The 22,664-nt window shown below is 37.8% G+C and overlaps 1 protein-coding gene across 2 annotated transcripts in view; it reads right to left on the bottom strand.

The window, feature by feature from the left end:
- Positions 1-21,351, bottom strand: part of LOC139443205 (limbic system-associated membrane protein-like) — a 71,455-nt gene extending 50,104 nt beyond the window's left edge. For both annotated transcript variants that reach the window (XM_071224171.1, XM_071224172.1), the window contains exon 1: positions 21,196-21,351. In XM_071224171.1, the coding sequence (XP_071080272.1) occupies positions 21,196-21,268 (73 nt within the window). In that variant the 5' untranslated portion in view covers positions 21,269-21,351. The remainder of the gene's footprint in view (positions 1-21,195) is intronic.
- Between the last annotated feature and the right edge of the window lie 1,313 nt (positions 21,352-22,664).

The raw sequence follows: 22,664 nt of genomic DNA, 5'->3' as shown, positions 1-22,664 counted from the left end.
CGGACAGTCATTCATTTCCAATAGGTGGGGCACGATACGCTAACCTTATCGGGAACAACTGCTGGCATTTCCATTTCATAGTCATGCTCATTATAAACTCAGAATCGTACAATAGATTCTGCTTTCAGCAGGATTTCGTGTAATGATTTCTCAATGACATGCATATCTATTCTTGTGAGCATATTTAAAACTTAATACAATAAACTACGGTTATAACGAAGCCAAATGGGCCACCTTTTTTAGTTCGTTATAACTGTAGTTTGTTATAAGCATATATACAGCTAATGGCCGTGACCAAAAAATAAATTCCTTATATCCGTCAGTTCGTTATGAGCGTGTTCGTTATAAACGTAGTTTACTGAATGATTTCAATGACGCAAAATAGGTTTTCATGTTTGGTCGATTTACAATGGTGTAACATGATTACGTCCAGAATATAATTCAGAAATAATCAGTTCAACAGAAGTAAATAAACTTTTAATATTAAAACACACTTGCTGTTGATTTTATATAATATGTTTTAAAAGCATTTGATCATGTAATCAAAATGTGACAGTACTGCATTCGAAAGCATACCGCACAGGTGCAAACATTGCCCACGGCCTTTGACGCAGGATGAAATATTTGTGCACAGTTACAGGTACAGAGAATTTTCTCTAAGTCATAGATATGTTGAAAACCCTTTAAGTTGACATTTGTTTCCAGCTGCCTTCATTTTGTAATAATCAGGGTTTCAGAGTTACTTCGACACAATGGTACAGCTGAACAGGGACCTACTTCGACACAAGTTAACAGTGTTATGCACAAGTACACTTCGACACAGAAATATGTACATGTACACAAGGATTTACCTGTAAAAGTATATACTTCGACACAAGTTAACAGTGTTGTGCATAAGTACACTTTGACACAGAAATATGTCCATGTACACAAGCATATACCTATAAAGGTACAAATTGACAGTGTTATGCATAAGTACACTTCGACACAGAAAGATGTCTATGTACACAAGGATATACCTGTAAAGGTGTATACTTCGACACATATTGACAGTGTTATGCATAAGTACACTTCGACACAGAAAGATGTCTATGTATACAAGGATATACATGTACCTGTAAATCTGTATACTTCGACACACGTTGACAGTACACATAAACCTCAGGAATACCATACACTCGGACAATAGCTACTACACTGGAATTGTAATAAGCAGTCACATCCATTGATAGTGGAGATTGCTTGCCTTAACATGTCGGAAAAGAGAAACCGCGAAGCTGCATCGTGATAAAATAGTGTTGTTAACATTTCCACTTTAGACATAAAGCTGGATATATGCAGAGAAGAATATCAATAAAATACGGATGAAGATAGTACAGCTATAGTTAATTAAAGTTTATATTCTCCTGTTGATAGTTAACAAATTCGTAAGTATCCAGGTGTAGGCAACTTCATACGACACACACAGAAGAAAGTAACCGATATGTATCGTTTTACAAAGCACCGATTGACTGTACATCTGATAGGTGCCTCGAAAATATATAGTTGCTGATACGATGGTAAACAATTTGATCCAAACGATAAAGGATGTATCAACTGGTTTCTATGAACATATGTGCCCAGAATTCCACATTGACCTACATGCAGAAAATACAAATTAACTCCAAGTAGAAGACACCTTTTAGATTTTGAGAATAATTGTTACATATTTTCAGATGTTTTTGTGTATGATTCATATGCAAAAACTCTCTTCTAAAGGCAGAATCATGGGAGATTCACAAACACGTAAAAGCGACGAAAAGCATTTACATAACCATAAGAAATCTCTACTAAAGCAGAGTTCATTGTGCAATGCCGACTATATCATGAGCATGTGTTTATGAATCACTACCAAAATCTGATGATACTAGGTGTTCGCGAAAAGGGGCGTATCCTGCCCTACCAGTGGCTCCTGTGGGTGTACTGGACATAGTGTCACTGAAGCATCACCTTTGGAAATGTCCTCCATATGTCTACCATAACACTTTCTGAAAGATGTACTGAAGCCATGAATGTTGTAACCCGAATGAAACAACTTTAAAGTCAGGCGATGATTGAAACAGTGATAATATTAATGACTATGACGACACCGGTCGTTCCTAAAAAGGGCAGATATTCTTCTATAACCATGCATCCGTCTACACCGTCTACCGCTATCAACGGCGTCAGTGTCAAACATATTGGATAAGAGACATGTAATAGCAAGGATGGAAGATCATAGCACATCTGAGTAGAATATGAAAGAAACAAATTGCGCTTGCTCTGATCATGATCATCCGAAATTCTTTGTGTGTCATTTAATACAAAAAGAAACATTTCATATCACATTCCGTTTAAAACACCCCATGATCAATATCGACTTTGCTAGTGTTTAAACACTCGGAGAAATAGGAACGTTACACGTAAGTGACATTAACGATTACTGTGACAGATTGCCACACTACAGAAGCCGACTTTGAAAGTAATTCCCCTCAATAATATTGTATTACAGTGCAAGTCTAGCTGCGCTGTCTGCATATGTGATATAGGACAGACTTATTGGGGTAAAATGATGCTTGACATGCCATCACTTTGTATAGATGAGTAGTGAAAAAAAAACGCCAGGAGTTTTTCGAAACTGTTGTATTTTGACGTATTATGCCTGTTTTTAGATAAATGTATTTTCCTTGCGATGGAAATTGTATATATAATGAGAGCCTAGTGTAAGTAAAAACAATATAATAAAGTGCATGTTTGGTGACAGGAAAATCGTGAAATATTTTTTGTCCAATACAAAAATGATGGATATCATATGAAACAACAAACAAACGATTATTTCAGATATTTTAAACACACATTGTATACAAAAAGTAAATTGTTGTTATTGATATTAAAAATGCTTTACCGATAGGCTAGGAAAACCGGGGTATGGGGGTATTCTTATCAAAGAACGGGTCATTTCCACTATGGGGTTTACATTAGGATAATCAAGTTTTTGAGTTTTTGTTCCTTTTATTCGAGTTTTAATCGATTAATTTTATTATATATATATATATTAGCAATTGTCTGAGTCTTGTTGCAAATCTGGATTATACAAACCACAATATTCCCAAAGACCAGACTTTCTATATAGGGCACATGGACATGTAGTTTAAGTGGTGTTCAGATATGTATGGACAGTGTGATACTTTGGTATTAAATACTGAATAACTTCAGAAAGCTGAACTGTTAAATTATAATTTAGGTAAAATATATATAAATATACATATATAAATATATTTTTATATATTTTACCTAAAAAAAATATATAATAAAAAATATTTATATATTTAATATTTATATATATATTTTACCGAAACTATAATTTAACAGTTCAGATTTCTGAAGTTATTCAGTATTTAATACCAAAGTATCACATTGTCCATACATATCTGAACACCACTTGAACTACATGTCCATGTGCCCTATATAGAAAGTCTGGTCTTTGGGAATATTGTGGTTTGTATAATCCAGATTTGCAACAAGACAGACAATTGCTAATATAGTATATCGGTACCAGCCTGATGAATTCGCCTACATATTTCTTCCAGTACTAATACACCAGTGTTGACGTCCTTCATTTCAGAACTACGATATATGTCACCGAGATAGAATTATATATACCTTAAAGGTTCGCCGGCTGCTATGATGTCTGCAGACAGACAGTCTCTAATTATCTTGTGCAACACTGGTAAACATTTCATATTCTTTGGGGGTGAAAAATATTATTTACTTCGATTATGAAACAAGTGAACAGTTAACAGTCAGTTAGTCAGTCAGTCCCTGTCTAATTGGTCATGTGACTGTGTCTGTAAGAAGTCCAACGATGTTGGTATGTAATTTTTAAAACACATCGTTGGTGTAGATTTCTGTTGTATGCACATTTAAACTTTGAAATTCTGCGATGTTCACTCATAACCTTTTGGCAAATAATATACTGTGTGGGCAATAAAAGATTTCAGTTAACATATTTTTTAATGGACAGACAGAAGAGATTCTACTGAAACTATCGTAAGGAGATTGTTTGTGCCATATAAATCAAGCTAAATACAAACAGAAGTACAATTGAACCAAAGGTAATAAATATTCTCAAAGAATATAAAAAATGTCTTGTGACCGGTACCACCGGCGGGGCAGGATACGCCCTCCTTTTCGCAAACACCTGTTATCATCACTATTTAATAATGATTCTTAAACACATGCTTATGATAAGTCGGAATCGTAAAATGGACTCTGCCTTTAGTTGAGATTTTATTCATGTGTGTCATGCACAACAGATAGGAAAATATCTCAAACCTGTAACAATTAATGAAGTCACTTTCAAATTCTAAAATGTGTCTTCTACAAATGTGCATTTTCTACATGTATAAGGTCGATATGCAGGGAAGCTATACAACTATCAACATAGGTAGGTACCTTTGAGTAGGTATAGTTAGAAACTGATTGTCATATTTTGTAAAAGTAACTTCGAATGTGTTCTAACCATTCAAGTCACAGGCCCAAAAGAATCTTGCTAGTGTACACTTAAACAACACCCGTGCATTAATTGTATTTCAAAGTGTCTGTGACCTGTTGTCATTGATTCACAGAGTGCTAATGGACATTCCAGTCTGCCAAATACGTATTGCTGACTATTGATGCATTTAGGTGGAGCTCTACAATGGTCAAAGAAATCTGTTAAATGTACGTCAGTAGATCTGACTGTTTCCGATAAGACCTGGAAAGCTATTCTCGAAGAACTGTAAGTTGTGTCAAGTCTTATCTGATCATGAGTACGTCATTTGACAATTTTCGAGTTTAGCTAATACCCCAATCATTCATCCAATGCTTTCTTTCGAAGGTATGTGTCAAGGATTATGTTTCTTTTTCAGTTACCCCAAAAGCCATCAGCTGTGACGACTTTGAGAACGTCATCAAAATGTAATGACGAAATAAAGAATTTAGACTTTCATTGATACTCCCTGTGATCTTTCAAATGATCGTTTGAATTACAGTTGTTGATATGCACAGGTTGCACGTCCCAATAGTGACGATCTTAAATGTATGAAGCTGATCACGTTGCTCAGCTAACTGGAACGGCTGCTTGTATTAGACCAAAGGTTCAATATCAATGACTGAACTTCTCTTGAGACGAATCATTAACCTAGAAACCCTCGTCGGTGCTATTAGTGAAGATGCTCTTCCTTTGCTTCTATAAGAGACCCCAAAGAGCCTTGTACTTCTTCGGAGGATTTAAAACACGACTGGTAATCGGATATAGCGCCATTACCATAACCCTTACATTGACAGGGGGCATGGGTGGCCCAGTCGTCTGAGGCCCCGCGATTCGCTGTGCTGAGTTGCATCCCTTGGACACGCCACAAAAACCTATGATTGTGGGTTCAAATCCCGGTTGGACCCGATTATGTTTCTAGGTTTGTCAGCACCATACCCGTGCTCGTGGGTTTCACCGAAGTGGTAAACGTCTGAGACCTGCATCACTTCGGGCTTTCCTCCCACATTAAGCTGACACACCGTGATATAACTGGAATACTGCTAAAAGAGGCGTCATACCCAACTCACTCATTTGAATTGACACAAACCCTACACTTAGTAGCCTAGTGGATGGGACATCTTCTCGGAGAATGGAACTTCGGTGATTCGATCCCAGGCCACGTTATCCCAAAAGATGTTAAAAGTTGGTTCTTGTTGTTACCTTACCTAGGACGGGCTGATTGTGATGTCCGTGTTATACGTGCAGTAATGTTAAATGCGACTTTAAATCCCATTTCACCTCTCCACTCAATATGATATAAATGACAGCTATAGCATTGTGCTCTGTCCTGCTATTCTGTGTGAGTTAACAGTCATGCATTATCAATATGTTATCTGTTCAATAACATGATATTCGGAAATTGTCTCCCAAAGCATTATTTAGTTCAAACGTGTATTGAATAAATCATATTCTTACATTTTTCTTGGTTGACATTCGTATTGGTACATACAGCCCCTTATATTGCTTTATGACGACTAAGCAACCATTCCTGCCTCCGCATTTGGATAAATATTCTTTTCTGGTCAACAAAGACTGTCTCAACGCGATTGTAAATCCATGTTTATTACATAAATGTCTGGCATATGATTCACAAGCAATGTATATTGCTCAACATGGCGATCAACAAGAGTATATGAAGACACATACGCAGACTAATTTGGGGAATAAATTATATTTTCAGTTTAGTTTACTGAAGATTTACCTCTTCTTGAACACCTAAGGGGGCTCCCATATTCAATGCCAAATTTGAGCCTTCAGTTACCAAGACATTTATCACACTGCCCAGCAAGTATTGAAATGTATTGACCACAACGTTATTACTGTATAAAATGTATTATGTCGTTCTTGTCGCAATTCCAGTGATATGTTCAGTTGACAAAATGAATTGAAACATAGATTCAGATGATTGCTACTACTCGTAGGAATGAAGCCGAGTGCAGGGAATACATATAGCGACATGATGAATAAAACTTATAAACCAGAGGGCATATTTCTTCAGGGATTTTGATTTAAACGCCCACTTGGACTTCAATTCAACAGTGACACTTCTTGCTTGTATCTGTCAACCAAATCAAATTGTAAAAATTACCCAACTTCGCAAACTAAATCAAATATTTCAAACAACCTGCATCATAGACGATGACTAGGATTTAATATAGCAATAGAGATTACCACATTTAGGCTGGTCTGCTCCCTAAGTGCCAAGCCAATATGCTTTACTAAACACTTGCCCTCGTTATAATAACGAAGAATTCTGCGAGCGAAACTCCTAAATTCATTATTCTTGAATCCGGCGGTGCGCTCATGTTTTCCGATGTTATAAACTCGCCATGCAATGAAATTGCGATTGAGTTGGGTATCGTGAAAATTGGGAGGTCAATTCAACCGGAAATGTAATCTTTGATTCGGTCTTCTTACCATGGCCCAATCCATGAGCTTGACTGAAGTTGTCCTCCAATCTCCCTCTTGAATACTAACACAGGATTTGGATATAGTTGGAGACACAGAATCGATATGATATAAAGCTGGTGTTGGGAAGTCTGTGACAAACTGGCTAACTTTCAGATTGCGATCGAGATACTGTTCGACTTGTAGCTCTTCAAACAAACATACGCTTGGTATTTAGTGACTGTATCGTTAATATTACCATGTTGCAATTATATACTTCTGTGACCTGTTGGACATTACACTATGGTGCGGCCTGAAGATTTTACCCCATGTTATGTTTAAAAGAAATTAGTCCTGTTTACCATATTTGTTTTATATGCCAAAAATCTCGTACAAGGTAAATATCGAAGATGTACCACACCCCTTATCTTTCTGAACACAAATTCTGTTTTCAAATTCCTAAATCATCTTACATCATTTTAACGGCGAGTGGTGTAGTAGGCATGGGACCTCAAGTCATCAAAGGCGTTGGAACTGTCTGTGAAGGGTTGCGTCCCTTAGGCTTACAGGATCCTACGATCATTGGTTCGAATCCTAAATTTGAGATGCTTATGATCCTTGGTTTGTCGTACTTTACAAGTGCCCGTCAGGCTTTCCACTCATGTTCAACTGATACATTGTGAAATAATTATAATACTGTGAAATATTAGTAAAAATCGTATTTTTGCCGTTAGTTGGATACATTTATGGCTGATGATATATGAATAAGTTGAAAAAATGGTGACATTCAGTTATATGAAACAAACAAGAAAACAGTTAAACCTACCCAGATGAGTTAATATGCCAGTATGAAGATGGCAATTACCCTTATGATAATTATATTGAATATAGGGTGAGGTAGGGTGGAGGGCCGGTATGTAAAATAAGAAAGAAATCAGCCAAAAAATGCATCGATACCATTAACTTTTGACTTTCTGAAACCTGCCTACATGTCCATTCCTCTTTTTTACTGGATTCCAAAGCTCCATAAAAACCCATCCAAAGAGAGATACATTGTTTCGTCCAGCAAGTGTACCACCAATTCCCTGTCTCAAAGATTAACCATATGGGCACCAATTTTGATCCCCTTCTGGCTTATCTGTTAGCTTTATGCATATGAATTTTGGTTATTTGGTCAAGAAGTTTAACTTAAACTTCAGGTATATCTATGATCTGATATTGGAAATGGTTTTGTCGCTTTTAGTTATAAATACAGGTTCTTTGGAAAGCTGTTTCGGTTTTTGTTTTTCGATTCTAATTCAAACGTATTTCGTATCAAAATGTTCTGTATTCTTATAACAATTTAATCCTAATTTATTTATTAATCAAAAGTAGGATCAAATATGCATGGCCGTTTATAAATAAAGTGACAAAACCCTTTCCATATCAAATAGTCATCTCTGCATAAAGCAGCGTCGATTGCTTCGGCTATATCATGGGCTTGTGTTTATGAGTCACTATCAAATAGTAATGATACCAGGTGTTCGCGAAAAGGCGAGCGTAACCTGACCCACCGGTGGCACCCGTCACAAACACATGCAAAGGCAAGTTAATTGTTCACCTGAAAAAAACACGGGAACATATGGTACAAGTCAAAATAGGGATCACTGTTGCGTCAAATTTGGAAACGTCCTCAATATGTCTACCATAAAACTCATCATTCATCAAACAAACTAACATTACTCGAACATATATTGATCATTTGATTAGAATTGAATTGCTTTATATTTGCTTTACTGTAAATACAAGTAAATCGTCGTTTAGAATTTGCCATATAAACCAGAAACAAACTGAAGTTTAACATCTGCCGATGTATGATAATTTAGTTCCACACAAAAGTAAACATGGAATTCAAAATAGCTACGCGCACGAACTATTGCAATGTCTCAAAACCATACATTTGAAAACATTCATTTCGTCAAATTCGATTAATTCACCTGAATTACCCACATTCAATGCGTAACTCGTACATTTCAAGATCGGAACTGTATATAATTATAAATGATTACTTTAACAAGATAACTGTGCTACATGTTCTACTATTCACATGAATTCGTATGTCGAGTACATTGTATGTTCTACCCTTGTATTCTTATACCATCAGCCACCACTAGTTATCGTAAATTACACGAAAACATAATTTTGTTATTGAGCTTTGTAGTTAGGTTGGGGATAATCCGTGGGTAAATTGCGAATAATGTGTCAATGCGCGAGCCCAGAAAAGTATTTAGTCTCCTTATTGTGTTAACTAATTTTACAAATTTGGGCGGATTACCTGCAGATTTCCACACTCACCGTATGATTGCAAATTGGGTGAATATATCATTTCCTACTTGTGTCAAAAAGTTCATATGGCGATAACGGCATATTTTGATAGGCAACAATGGCGAACTGTGCCAGATGAACATATACAGTCTGTTTAAGCATCTAGCTACAATGACCTGAGAAAAAATGACGTGCACTTCAGTGCCATCCGTGTTGTGCAACCCTGCGCATTGAAACTAGCCTGTTTTATTATTTATTAAAGCCTTAGGGAGATTCATTTTCATATCTCTGCCGCATGGGGAAATCGAGTACGAACACATTCATACAGTCTTACAAGTTGCTCAGTTACAATGATAACACCCGGTGTTCGCGAAATGATATAACCATGTCCTTCCCTGCCAGGCATTGTACGAAAAGAATTGTAAATAGTTTTATGGGGCAAGTCATACGATTAAAATGGAAATGGTTAAAATCTCCATCAATGTAAAAACTGAAGATTCTTATTTATACGTTTTAAAATATGTTTAGTGAATTTGGTTTGGTCATTATGAAATGGGTAGACAGCATGTGCAGGTTGTCAGCATTAACTGTTAGTTGTGTTGCTATACTCTGTTTCATTGACATATCACAAGGGCAGTACCCTGAATAGCATACGATCAATCAGAAAATGCAAGCATTGTTAGCATACCCCTTCGTCACTGCTGATGAAATTAGTCCTTTCATCCAAAGTATTCCAGCATGCAGACTTTGTAAGCCGTTTATCTCATTCATCTGTTTAATATTTTAATACAATCAGCGGAGAAACAGAGAAAACATGTTTGAAAACATTCGTGCCCGAACATTAATTTGTTTCCTTAGAATGGATTAATTCATATCCGGTTAAACACGATCACAGAATAAAACATGCATAAAAATGGGTTTTGTAATCATTTTGATCAACACACGTGATTAATATATTTGAGTTTATCATACATGATCTATTCAGAGCATGATTAAAAGAGATGAGTTATCTTCCGCCATTATCAAAAGCTTTTGACATTACTGATGCAAATAATGGTTTGTCTGCGATTGTAGATGGCCATTTAGACTATTGCAGCCGGATTACTTTTATGAACTCTAATGGTAACAATGCACATCTACCTCTCACACAAACTGGCAACGAAGACATGGACCTATCTGAACCGTAACATTATGTAAGTAAAATGTCAAAATGTATAGCAGTATATTGCTTTGAAGTATCGTTGATAATGAATTATCATACTTCAAAGTGATGTATTCAAAACTGATAGGTGGAGTTGAACCTTTATGTATCGCACTAGTTTGCAATCAGCAATAATGCAAATCCTGATGTTCAAAATTCATTACAAGTTAACGTCTAACTGATTAGCGTATAAGAAAGCTTAACACATGTAATTGACTTCTTTTAACAGACCATGTGCCTCAAATGAATTGACTTAACGGCTACACTAGAACCGACACATAGAAAGGTTTCAAAGCCAATATGGGAGTAGTAACAAGACAACTGAACGGCTTAAAATATTGACATAATCGTTTTCTTTGAAATATTTACTTTGCCTTTACAACGCTAAGTGCAAATATGTGTTATCCTCCAAGGCAACCATTGTAAATTACACCATAAGCACCAAAGTGACAAGTTCCCAAGTCAATCACCCGACAAAGAAAGCTGTTTGGGAGCAGGCAGGACGAGTGTCTCTTTGCCATTCTACGTGTGCACATTCATTAAAAAAGCGAGATACTCTGTCTGTGGCAGATGCGGAAAACAATCTATCTTGCTCAGAATCTGTAAAAGACAATATTTCCTTTCTAATTTACGCCCGTCCACATCTAGAAATGCTGGGATGGTGGAGGTAGAGGAGGAACAGGATCGATTGCATTCCGAGCACGAAGCAAGCAGAGTGTATTACTCAATTTGCTCTCCTCCTTAATAATGCATGAGACGAGGTCCAACCCACTCTATCAGCTACACACTCTTGTCCTCAGTTCATGCCCAAAAGTTTTGCCTATGATCTAAAGTCTCTAGACACTCGGTGTCAGGCCAACTCATAATAGTCCACAGAGTATCACTCTCTTCATCCGTTTCAAATCAGAAATATGAATATATTTACATGTTGAGTCCTGACGTTGGCTCAATCTGATCGCCTGTATCATGTTTGTCAAGACACATTAGTAATGGTCGCGAAAAGACGGAGGACCAACACTTGAGCCTGACAAGATGATCCTGTAAGCATCTCACTAAACTGATATGTCCGTATTATAACATTAAACCAACTATAATAGGTTCAGGGTTAATGTAATGGATTTGTGTAGCGGGAGATACCAGGTACTTCTGGGAATTGCACAGGTATTGGGAATAAACATTGCTAAAACGATTTCATTTTATTAGTATTATACGTTACTTCTATATATTAAATAAAAATATCGCCCGTGGGTGGGTATGTAAGGTGGCATTGTCTCATCCATGCCAAAGTAATTACAAGAGGAAAATAGAAACAATGCAAAATGATGCTACAACTGTAATATTTCAGCAAAGTAAATGATCATTACCTCACTCACATTTTATGATAACTGACGTCATCGTGTAACGCTACTATTGAAGTCTTACCAATCTAACCTTTATATTGCCTTAGACTTCGAATCCATCACACCATCAATTCTAATCACAGAATATTCAAAACACTTCATAAATGTCAAACAAACTCAACACCGTCAAATTCTGCAAGTCAGCAGTTTGCTATCAGAAATACAGCCTGCAGTATATATTAAACACAACAATGTCAAATTGGTTTGAAGTACATAAACGGCATAACATTGAATAAAGAAGAACAAAAATATTTGATAATCGTTTCTTGGCATTTTAACCTGCCAAGGATTTCCAAGGACTCAGGTTATTCCTTCTGCTTTATAAGGTCATACTATGCTTCCACTGCTAAGGAAACGATCACCGCTCATTTTAAATTGCGCAATAATTTGCGCAATGTATCCACAGTAAACCACCTGAGGTTTCTCAATGTGGCCACGTACAGAAGAAGAATGACATTCCTGACATTAAAACAATACCCTCACTAACTTTTCCTTGCGGGTCTCCCTGGTGAATATAGGTCTTGTCAAGAAGTAGGCAAGTTGCTGTCAACTATGAATGTCTCTTATTCCCAAATCCGATTTTCTGTTTTAAATGAACCGAAGACACAATGGTGGATCTACATCCATGCCTCTCAACTTTTATCTTCTATCTGAGATATGTACAAAAAATGCATCCAAAACTATTACCGATGACTATTTACAAAATAACGGAGTTTACAATAAAGTACTTCTTCTGAAAATTGAATAAAAAGAGAATGTATTGAGAATTCAAGATATCTGACATTAGCAATATTGAGGCTGTTATCCGGTAAGAGCAAGCATACTGTATAAGTCTCGTTTTTAGGTGATCTTCCGCTGACTAGGTGCATAAAGAAATACGATAAAAAAACAGCTGTCAGCTGTTGTCGCTTTCCTACGCCGGGCTCATTAAAATGAACAAATCAAGTGAAAATTTTGCTCATTGTCTCAAAGGGCAATTCAATGCCACACACTTCACCCGTCAGCCATACTCGACTATTGGCTAGGGCTTTTTTACGACAAGTTCTAACGTTCAGATCTAAAGTCCACTTTCCCAGACTTTGACAATACACGCAGCCAACTGATGAAGTTACTGATTACCACGTGATGTGTCTGAAATGGGGTATCGCACCCCTTCACCTCCAAGAGTGCTTTGCTGTAATCGTAACATACTCTGATCATCTGAGAATAGCTGTGCGTGTTTCTGGCATCTCGTCGAAAAAAGAAGTTGTGAAAGGATCTTGCAATATGCAGTCTCATAAGAGAGTCTACGTACATATATCTTGTGGCATTTTTCTGCTTTCTGTATATATCGTGAGTGAGAACCTGTTGTTTAATCCCACAATCAGGGATATTACAGCTATGACATGGGTGATATCATGTATCAACTGAGTTTGAAGCAGAACCAGTTATGGATAAAATAAGCATCCTGACACATTAGCGCTGAACTGACTTCAGAACATGCATGCAAACGATATTATGTACATACATTTCAGCCGTACCTCTACGTGTACCCGAAGAACTTTAATAGTGTATGAATAATAAATAAATACAAAAACAACTCATTGTAAAAAAATAATAAATATTCAAAATTAACAAAATCAGTAATCGTACCTATAGAGTGTCTGGTCCGGATTGTATTCAGGCTGCCGTAGCATGTCAAGTGTACTTCTGTTTTAGGCTAACAAACAAGCGCTTACTCATTTAATGTCTAAGTGACGTATCATCCGGTAGAGCAGACATACTTACCCATTTGGGAACACCTGTTATCATCACGGATATTCAGTATTCCATTCATATATACTGAACCGCAAAAGAAACGTCACCATGGATAGATATATGAGAAACCTTATTTGTCCAACCACTGTAAACATACTTTGATACATATTAAAAGATGGAACTTGGCAAAACTGATCATCAAGGTTGAAATTAAAGTGTCAAATGTTCTTAAAGTGAAACACAACACCAGAGAAAATGGCATCACAAGTCAGTATCTCGTGTGTCCGCCATGTGCAATTTATGACTGCCGTGCAACGTCGATACACGGAATGGATGAGGCGGTTGATGAAGGCCATAGGCACTTGAGCCCACACTCTGAAGAACGCCTGACGCAGTTCTGCTGCAGTTGTCGGCCTTGGTCGGACGTCATTCAGCCGTCTTTGAATCTCATTCCACAGGCGCTCAATGGCTTAAAAATCGAGACTGAGGGCAGATCACGGAATGGTTCTGATGCCATTCTGCTGGAGGACGTCTCTTGTTGCTCTCGCAGTGTAGGCAGGGGCGTTACTATGCTGAAACTCGTGTCCCGGCGATGACGTGGTGTCAGAATGGGTCCTCGGTGTGGCCTGTGACAGTGGAGGTGTCTGCTCGTCAATCGTCGACGCACGGTGTCCGCACTAATGTGTCGCTGGTGTGTCCCCATGGTCTCTCGAGCGGTTTCCGCAGCAGTAACAACGCGATCTTGAAGATGCTGTCTCACAATCTGACGATCCTGACGTCGGTTGGTGACCCTTGGTCTTCCACTACGTGGTCGGTCATCTGTAGTGTTGGTGGTCTGGTACCGTTGCTGGAGCCTATATGTGGTCCTTACGTGGACTTGAAATGTATTGGCTATTGCCGGGGGTTTGTCCAGCTTGCAATCGTCCAAGGGCTTGGTGTCGCTGATTTCTTGTCAATCTTGGCATATGTAGCAATTCAATAACGAACGAATATTATCCGATCTGGGTGGATTTTTATAGGGCAAGAAATCGGGGAACGCATGTGCATTTCAATTTGCACGAAACTCACGTGCATCGGGTCACCATGGCCGTTGCCGTGATGCGTTTGGGCGATCGGTTTTATTGTCATCTGCTTTGTTTTTTTATCATCTAATTTCATTTTTCCGGACAAGGTAATGTTAAAAAATAGAATCATTGACAAAAATTACCCAGATATTTCAATGACAACTTTTCATGCAATGTTACTTGGGGTGACGTTTCTTTTGCGGTTCAGTATATCATGTTCACCAAAATATTGCCTTTTACTCCTATCGAGATCTGTTTCGGCAGATAATCGAGTTTATATACATAGATAAGTCCTCTGTTTCTCGAAACACACGCATAATTAAGCATGCTGCTTATAAGAATAACACGGGGACCATAAAGCATTACATCTTTTATCCAATACATCATGTTAAAAGAGTTCGAGTTTAATTAGCCAAATGACAATCATTAAAGAATTAATCAGAAAAAGATCTTAAACTTTCGTGCATCATTTCTAAGTTTAATCCTACGGATATCCTTAAAAATGTTGAACCAGCACATTCTAGGTCAACTGCGAATCCTTAATGACACCAATAAAATCACCCTCAACGCAACAGAGCAGGGGAGGGACGTTGATTACATGGGTTTACTAAGTGAACAGGTTCATTTTCCATGCTGGCTTCATTTACCCAACAGTGGATCATGTTATTCGCGGGAGGTTGAATCATTAGCTAAATACCTTTCATTTGCCCAGAAACTTTCTTAGACAGCAGGGACCCCCAGAGACGTACAATAGGAACACAGGACATGATAATGTTTGTCCATGATACAGACATCGAGACGGTAGGAAGGTATTTCTTTAATAATGGATATAACTGATGGATGAACAACTTTAATGAATCTATTAAGTTCCTTTAGGGCAGCTCTGGGATTACATAATTGGTACTTAGACACGAATTAGAGCGTCGGTTTAATGGAGAATGTGCGTGCTCACTCGGACAATTTATGTCGACATGCCTGTACATAAAAACCGGGGTTGTTTAATTGAATGTGTGCCAATTCCGATGTTATGGTCGTCAAGTGACTAATGTTATCTTATCTGAGGTGATGTTTGATCTGTATGGCTACCCTGCTGCGCTTAACCTTACTAACATCGGGGATCATAATCACAGCTTGTCTTGCCATCTTTGGACAAGATCTGACTGATACGCACGCAATCTGTGGGCGCATGGAGACCATCCCCACACAAGACGTGATGAATTCGCGTTGACCTTTTAGGGGGGGATGAAATAATTCAGTCGCTTTCTTCATATTAACGCGCTTCAGACGTTGAGCTAATTCAATTTTAACCAGTTATTTGTACAATTTGGGCAAATATGTATCAAGCCTTACAGAAGATTCTGTTTTATTACACTATCGTTGCTTGAAGCTTCACAAGGTTCCATTTGGTTTGAGTGACTTAACCAATATTCTTCCCAGCTGACCATTTTTTTCTCAGTCTGATGTGTTTTACGGTGCATCCTCGTGTTTGGAGTCGGTATTGCTGCAACGTTTGAATATGAAGGTATCACATATAAACATATATTCTTTGGCTTTTGGAGACTGCATCTCCGACGCAGAGTTATAAGTCAAAGATTATTTCAACACACAAGGGATTCTACAACCAATGAAACTGCAGCCGTAGGTGTTTTTCTGTGTGCTAAACACTACTTCACATTTTTTCCAGGGAGTTGATAAATCAATTAATAATTTGTCTGACGTTGGCATTTTTATTGCACTCGGTATAGCTGTTTGTAACCAGAACCTTCTAAATGCGTGACATACCGAAACACATTCGCTTTCTAAGGGAAGAGTTAATGAAAAAAAAATAGAACCCTGAATCAGCCATTTTACGTGCAAACTAAATGATGAGAAAAACGGCTTGACAATGCCTATAAACACCTGACTTTAAAAGCCTATTGTCACACGTGGCGTAAAAAATGTAATAAACACATGGCCTGAGCCGGCTATAAACATGACCCAAAATAATATATAATATGCATGACTTATAAAAGGCTTATAAAAAGTAATCATATATACTTTTGAAGCCAAAGGATCTTAAAACCCTAAATTTCAAATACATATGTATCAAAGTGTGCTTTGAAATTGTCATTTCAATATATTTGTCTTAACTTTTTACTTAATTCATCTTTATAAACACATTATTTAAATGGAGTTATGGAGTTAGTCAGCAGAGTTGTCCGCGACATTATTTTGGCGGACTGATAGGTCGACATAAATTAGCTTTCTTGTTACGTAGGATTCTCCAGTCGATCATAATAAAAATTTACTTCCTGATAAAAACATTCACTCACTTAAAAAATGCACCAGTGTCGAGAAGTAGAAACGGACGCAAAATAGCCTCCCAGGAAACGTTGACCGCTCTTTGTGTAACGCCCAGCAGAGATGCCACGTCGCACGACGTCATGATTGACAGTGAAGGGGAGCGGACAAATGGTAGTCCCGACGCTTACGTTTAACGCTGCTTTGAACAGTATTCCATTTATATCAAGTCATGCCAGCTTGATGTAGGAGGAAAGCCAGAAGTGATGCGTGTCTTAGACGTTTTCCAATTTTCTAACAAACCTAGAAACATAATTAGGGCGAACCGGCATTCGAACCAACGATCAGGCGTTTCTGCCACCCCTGAGCTGTAACTCTGCACAGCGGTCTTGGACGACTTGACCACCAATGTCCCTGGGACCAAAAAGAATAGAGAAGGACAATTGCATGACGTCGTATCAGTAATTATGAAGGTATTCGCTGCTGTCAAATAGAATAGACCTGCAGAATAAGTCATCTTTAACAGTTAACGGCAATGTACATATACGGTAAATATTTAAATCTAAGTCACAATGTCAATTTCAAAAAGAATTCCATTTTGTTCAGAGAAGATAGATAACCACATTGACACCATGGCATCTCTCCAGTTATACTGCATGTTGGAGGGATAAAATAATTGTACTGAGGCTATGCCCCTGTCTCGTTATTAGGGCTTAATGGGAAATAGAAGAGCCTTTCTTAATTTCCTGTTTCACTTCCAGTAAATCTACCACCTTGTGATTAAAACACAAACCAGACTACAAATAACAAATCTTCAGCTTAGAAAATTCATTGAAGATTCCGGTGGGACAAACTGTGAACAAACTAAATTCACGCATCACTGCCTCACGGTACTTAATCCAATATTGACATCGTGAGAAGAAGGAGCCACGCTTTCATTTTGCCACATTTCATTTTGCTTTGGTTGATCTATTCTTTAATAAACTTATACGGCACGCTTTGTTGCTTTTCAATTCGAAACAAAATATCAAAATGGCAAAGAAAGTTGAAATTTCCACCAGATTCACGCTCTTCCATGAAATAGGCAGATGTCGAAAAAAAAGGGATTTGCCAATATCCCTGATTGTAACTGAACCTAATCCGGCGACCACTGAATCTACCATAGACGATATTGGGATGATGGATCCTGGAATACTGACTTCCTGCTTGCTAGTTGACGATTCATTCAGTTGCACGGACACATACTACAGACCCTAAGAAGAGGGATATTTTTGAAAGCAATTGAGGCGGACACCTAAGCTCCCTCCAGGAGTATAATGCTCTTACGGCAAGCCTCCTTCAACCCTTACCCTAGCTACTTCAATCAATCATGGCGCGTACTTCAAAAGTCGCCTCAAGTTGCTAGCTACCTGGAAGGTTTGGCTATCCACCATCCCCATGATAACAAACCTCTTTGATGGGATAATTTTACTGACTTATGATTCAAAACTAGAGAGAACTTTCGATTTAGGCAGTGATGAGGGGAATTTTGGATGGTGGGCGATGTTTATATCGATCACGTGATCCGGAACGTGATAATGCGAGATATCGCCATCTTAAACCCAATCACACTACTTGAAGTCTGATCCGTGAGAAAACGGCTTCTTTCTTGCGTGTTTTTTATTCTGTGTCTGTCATCTTGACACTGTATAGATGAAGTGATGCGTTTGGCCATCATAGAAGCATCATCATAGTTAGTGTCGCCATTCATTTAGTCTATGTTACCTTTTCGCATCGGAATGAAACATGATGTCATATCAATATATCTGACTCTTCCTATGAAAAGTGCCCTTAAATATAAAAATATTTTACAGCTTGATCCAACCCACTGGCACGAGTATGGTGCTCTCAAACATATATAGAAACATGATTAGGGCGAACCGGGATTCGAACAAACGATCACAGATTTCTGGCACGACTTCTGGATGCAACTCTGCACAGCGATTTGTGGCGCCTTAGACAATTGGACAACCCAATGTACCCCTTATGGAATTTTGAAAGAATTTGACATAACCCGTCTTGAAATAAAAAGCAAAGAGAATATACCTGCATCTGTAAAAATACAACTCAAGCACAGTAGATACAGTAAACTACGGTTATAACGAACTCAAAGGGACCACTTATTTTAGTTCGTTATAACCGTAGTTCGTAATAAGCATATATACAGCATATATACAACAAATGGCTGGGACTAAAAAATAAGTTCGTTATATCGGTCAGTTCGTTATAAGCGTCTTCGTTATATTCGTAGTTTACTGTAGTTCAACACGGCTCACAATAACAATCGTACGGTACATTAAAACGAGGAAGATAATCAGGCTAACCAAGTAGTAGTAGTAGTAATAGTAGTAGTAGTAGTAGTAGTAGTAGTAACGGTGATCTTGGAGGTCGTAGTGGATTTAAACTTTTGAAAGATATTGACGTTGTCTGATGAAGACGGTATAAGCAGTAGCAGCACAATACCAATATACGAACAGAAGCAGTCATAACAGTGGAAGCATCATTAATATCAACATGACCAGAACATCAATATTAGTAGACACTGTTGATCTGAAGTAATACCAGTCGTTCTATAACAATCACGACAATGGTGGTTATAGTACACGAAATGAAGTGTCTGCGTTATTTGAAAATGTTTTGTGGTTGGAACATGAAACGTTGCCTTGCAGTATTACATGTACGTTATTTGATTTCGTCATTCCTTTCACGACATAGATATCGACATTACAGAGACCACCTGGATGTTCGGATGACGTTATTGAATGATGAAGTTGATGATGAATCATCGTAAAATGACCATAGGAGCTATACCAGAAACAACAGTTAAAAAACGCTAATAATATAATCTTTCACAATTTGACATCAACATTGATTATCCAATAACAGTTTTTAACTGTTCCATCGTATTAATTATTTGAGTACACTTTCCACTGCTTCATTTGCCTCTTTGCATCATATATGAAGAAGTACCTATGTCCATCTAGAGAAACAATATTCTTTGTCCTTTGATCACCATGTGTCAATGAGGTTTAATGTCTATATACGTTTTCAAAACTTACATGTTAATTCAGAAACAAAACCTTTCCTTTTTGCCAAATGTACATATACCATGTGCTACTATGTTGACACGCGCCTCGCACAATACTGCAATAGGCCTCAGTGAAATTGGCATTGAACAAAACACAAAGATATGATTATTGTAGTCTGATAATAGAGTAGAAGGAACTCATCAACATGGTGTAAGCATACGCTGTAGTCAGTATCGACTAATACCATGAAAGCATGTTAAATCTGTCTATACAAAGATGCACACTATCTGGTACATTTACAGTCAGTGGTATTTTGATCTGTTGATCATTAAAATTGCAATCCCTTGGCTCTGTGTGACAGCTGCACCTCAGAAATGCACCCCCATATTTGTCTGGTATATCCGATAATCGGTTTCGTCTAACCACTCTAAAACTAGCAGATGAAAGGAATTGACAATGTATGGAAAGTTGAGTTCTCTATATTCTCGAAATGTCACCTCCATATATGCATTCCGAATCATAGAAATTTGACAGACTTTATCCATCAAAATGCATTTTGATTTATTTTTGGTTAATATCAATACTTACTTTGATGATGGCCTTCAACTATCACTACATGAATTGAGAGATAACACGACATGTCACGCTTCGAAATGTCTCAAATGGGAAGAGCAAAGAGAACGAGCGGTTATTCCCTCATCATAACCCATTCAATAATGACGGCTTAGGACTCAGAGCGGTAAACGGGACTTAATTCATCTTTACTCGAATCACAAATCCTGAAACATTAAACTCAAAGGCTATTTAATGCCTGCTCGTTTTCCTGACAAGAGTGAGATATTTCCCGGGATTATTGGCCTCGGACAGTTCGACATTCTCGCGTCGCGTAATTCTTTAAGCGCACACTGAGTGGCAATAATTGGATCCAAGAGTATTTATATCCAAATATCTTCACTGTAACAAGTCTGCGTTCAAATTGATCATTTTATTAAAATTGTTTAATATCAAATTTAATACACGTAAATATATATATTTATATTTATGATATTGAATATCTCGTTCCTGTCAAGCGTACAAACTAAATCCAATTTGGTCATTCAAACTTTTGTTACATAAAGACATGTTTAATTAAAACATTATTAATACAATAAATATCACTCACCTGACGAGGTAAACCAAATAAGAAAGAGCGCAAGAGCAAGACATTCCAAATCCATCCTGCATGGGCTGGTCATTATGTACAGATTATCCCTAATCAGGTTAATCAACACTAATCCTACGATGAGTTATGTGAACAGCGTCTCTCAGTCAGAGCCGCGTCAGTGACTACTACACTTGACCCGCCTCCTGAGTAGAATAGACATCACCGCAAAACACACAGGCACACTGAGGTGTCTTTCGCCGTACCCTCCCTGTTTCTATATACATGAGTTGTACTTTCTCGGTCTGTGGCGGTAGAATAACCCTTGTCAGCTTCCGTTGAGAAACCGCGGGTCCTGATAGCGAGTCGATGCAATGTCCAGGGAGGGTATATTTCTCTTTGCGTGTCCAGTACCGGAAATAAACACCCAATGAGCGCATGTCAATTTCACAGCTACTTTCAATTTGCTTATTGGCTCTGCTGAGAGTGAGAGAAGAGTTGCACCGCGAAGCTACACAGTCAGGTGAGGAGAGGAACGGAAAGAAGTCTACTGCTACCAGATCCTCACACAGACAAATCAACATCGCCCGACTCCCTAGTAATTTTGTGTCGATAGAGAATCCAGCGGCCAATTAAGCTTATCGCAATGGTGTTTCCATTGTCGAATGGTTCTTTTAAGACCGCTTGACAATGTCTTAGCTCCATAAATCTTTCTTCTGTTACAACAAAAATTGATTTTTGTGGTTTAGATGTGGTATTACACTGACGGATGCGTTTAAACAAGGATTACCATTTGCCAACCATTAATGTGAAGGAAAGATGCCTCTCTTGTTTCAGTCCAAAACTTCACCTCGTGTGTAAGTGTTTCTTATTCCAAAGCATATTACATTAACACAGCTATTTCATCATCAGTTTGACACATTTTCATAGTTTTCCACAAACACCATTGTTCTATACCTAACTGTTGGTGTGATGTATACACAATGGAATGTTTTGGTCGGTGTTCAAATGTTGGTTGACAGAAATGTAGAAACTAGTCAAAGGAGCTTTATTGTTTTACGCATTAAATGTTTAGCAGTCATGGAGATTTGTCTATTGCTCGATAGAGGTTGCTTTTATTACTACCAATCACGCACTTGCGCAATAACACATTATCAAATGCTCACGATCCATCCATGTGTTCGACTAATTATCATTTGAAGACAGGAAAAAGGGAAATTTAATAGAACCGTCTACTGGAAATTGAACAAAGGTCATGCTGGCGTGCTGGAGAGTACTTAAACAATTGGCGTGTGAATTATGTATTGTACATAAGCATTTCAATGTAGGAATGACCATGGGAAGTTTAAAGTAATTATAGCAGGATTACTTTAGATAATTTATTTTAAATAATACAAACCTCTTCTACCTAATCCGCTTTCCTTTTCTGGATTTTCAAGTGACCAGACAGTTTTATCGATCCAGTGCTCACATCGCCTCATTCATAAACA

This window comes from Haliotis cracherodii, unplaced genomic scaffold, assembly GCF_022045235.1.
Source record: "Haliotis cracherodii isolate W230 unplaced genomic scaffold, xgHalCrac1.p SCAF_5, whole genome shotgun sequence".
In the NCBI taxonomy this organism is placed as follows: Eukaryota; Metazoa; Mollusca; class Gastropoda; order Lepetellida; family Haliotidae; genus Haliotis; species Haliotis cracherodii.
This window is presented reverse-complemented; position numbering and strand designations above follow the sequence as displayed.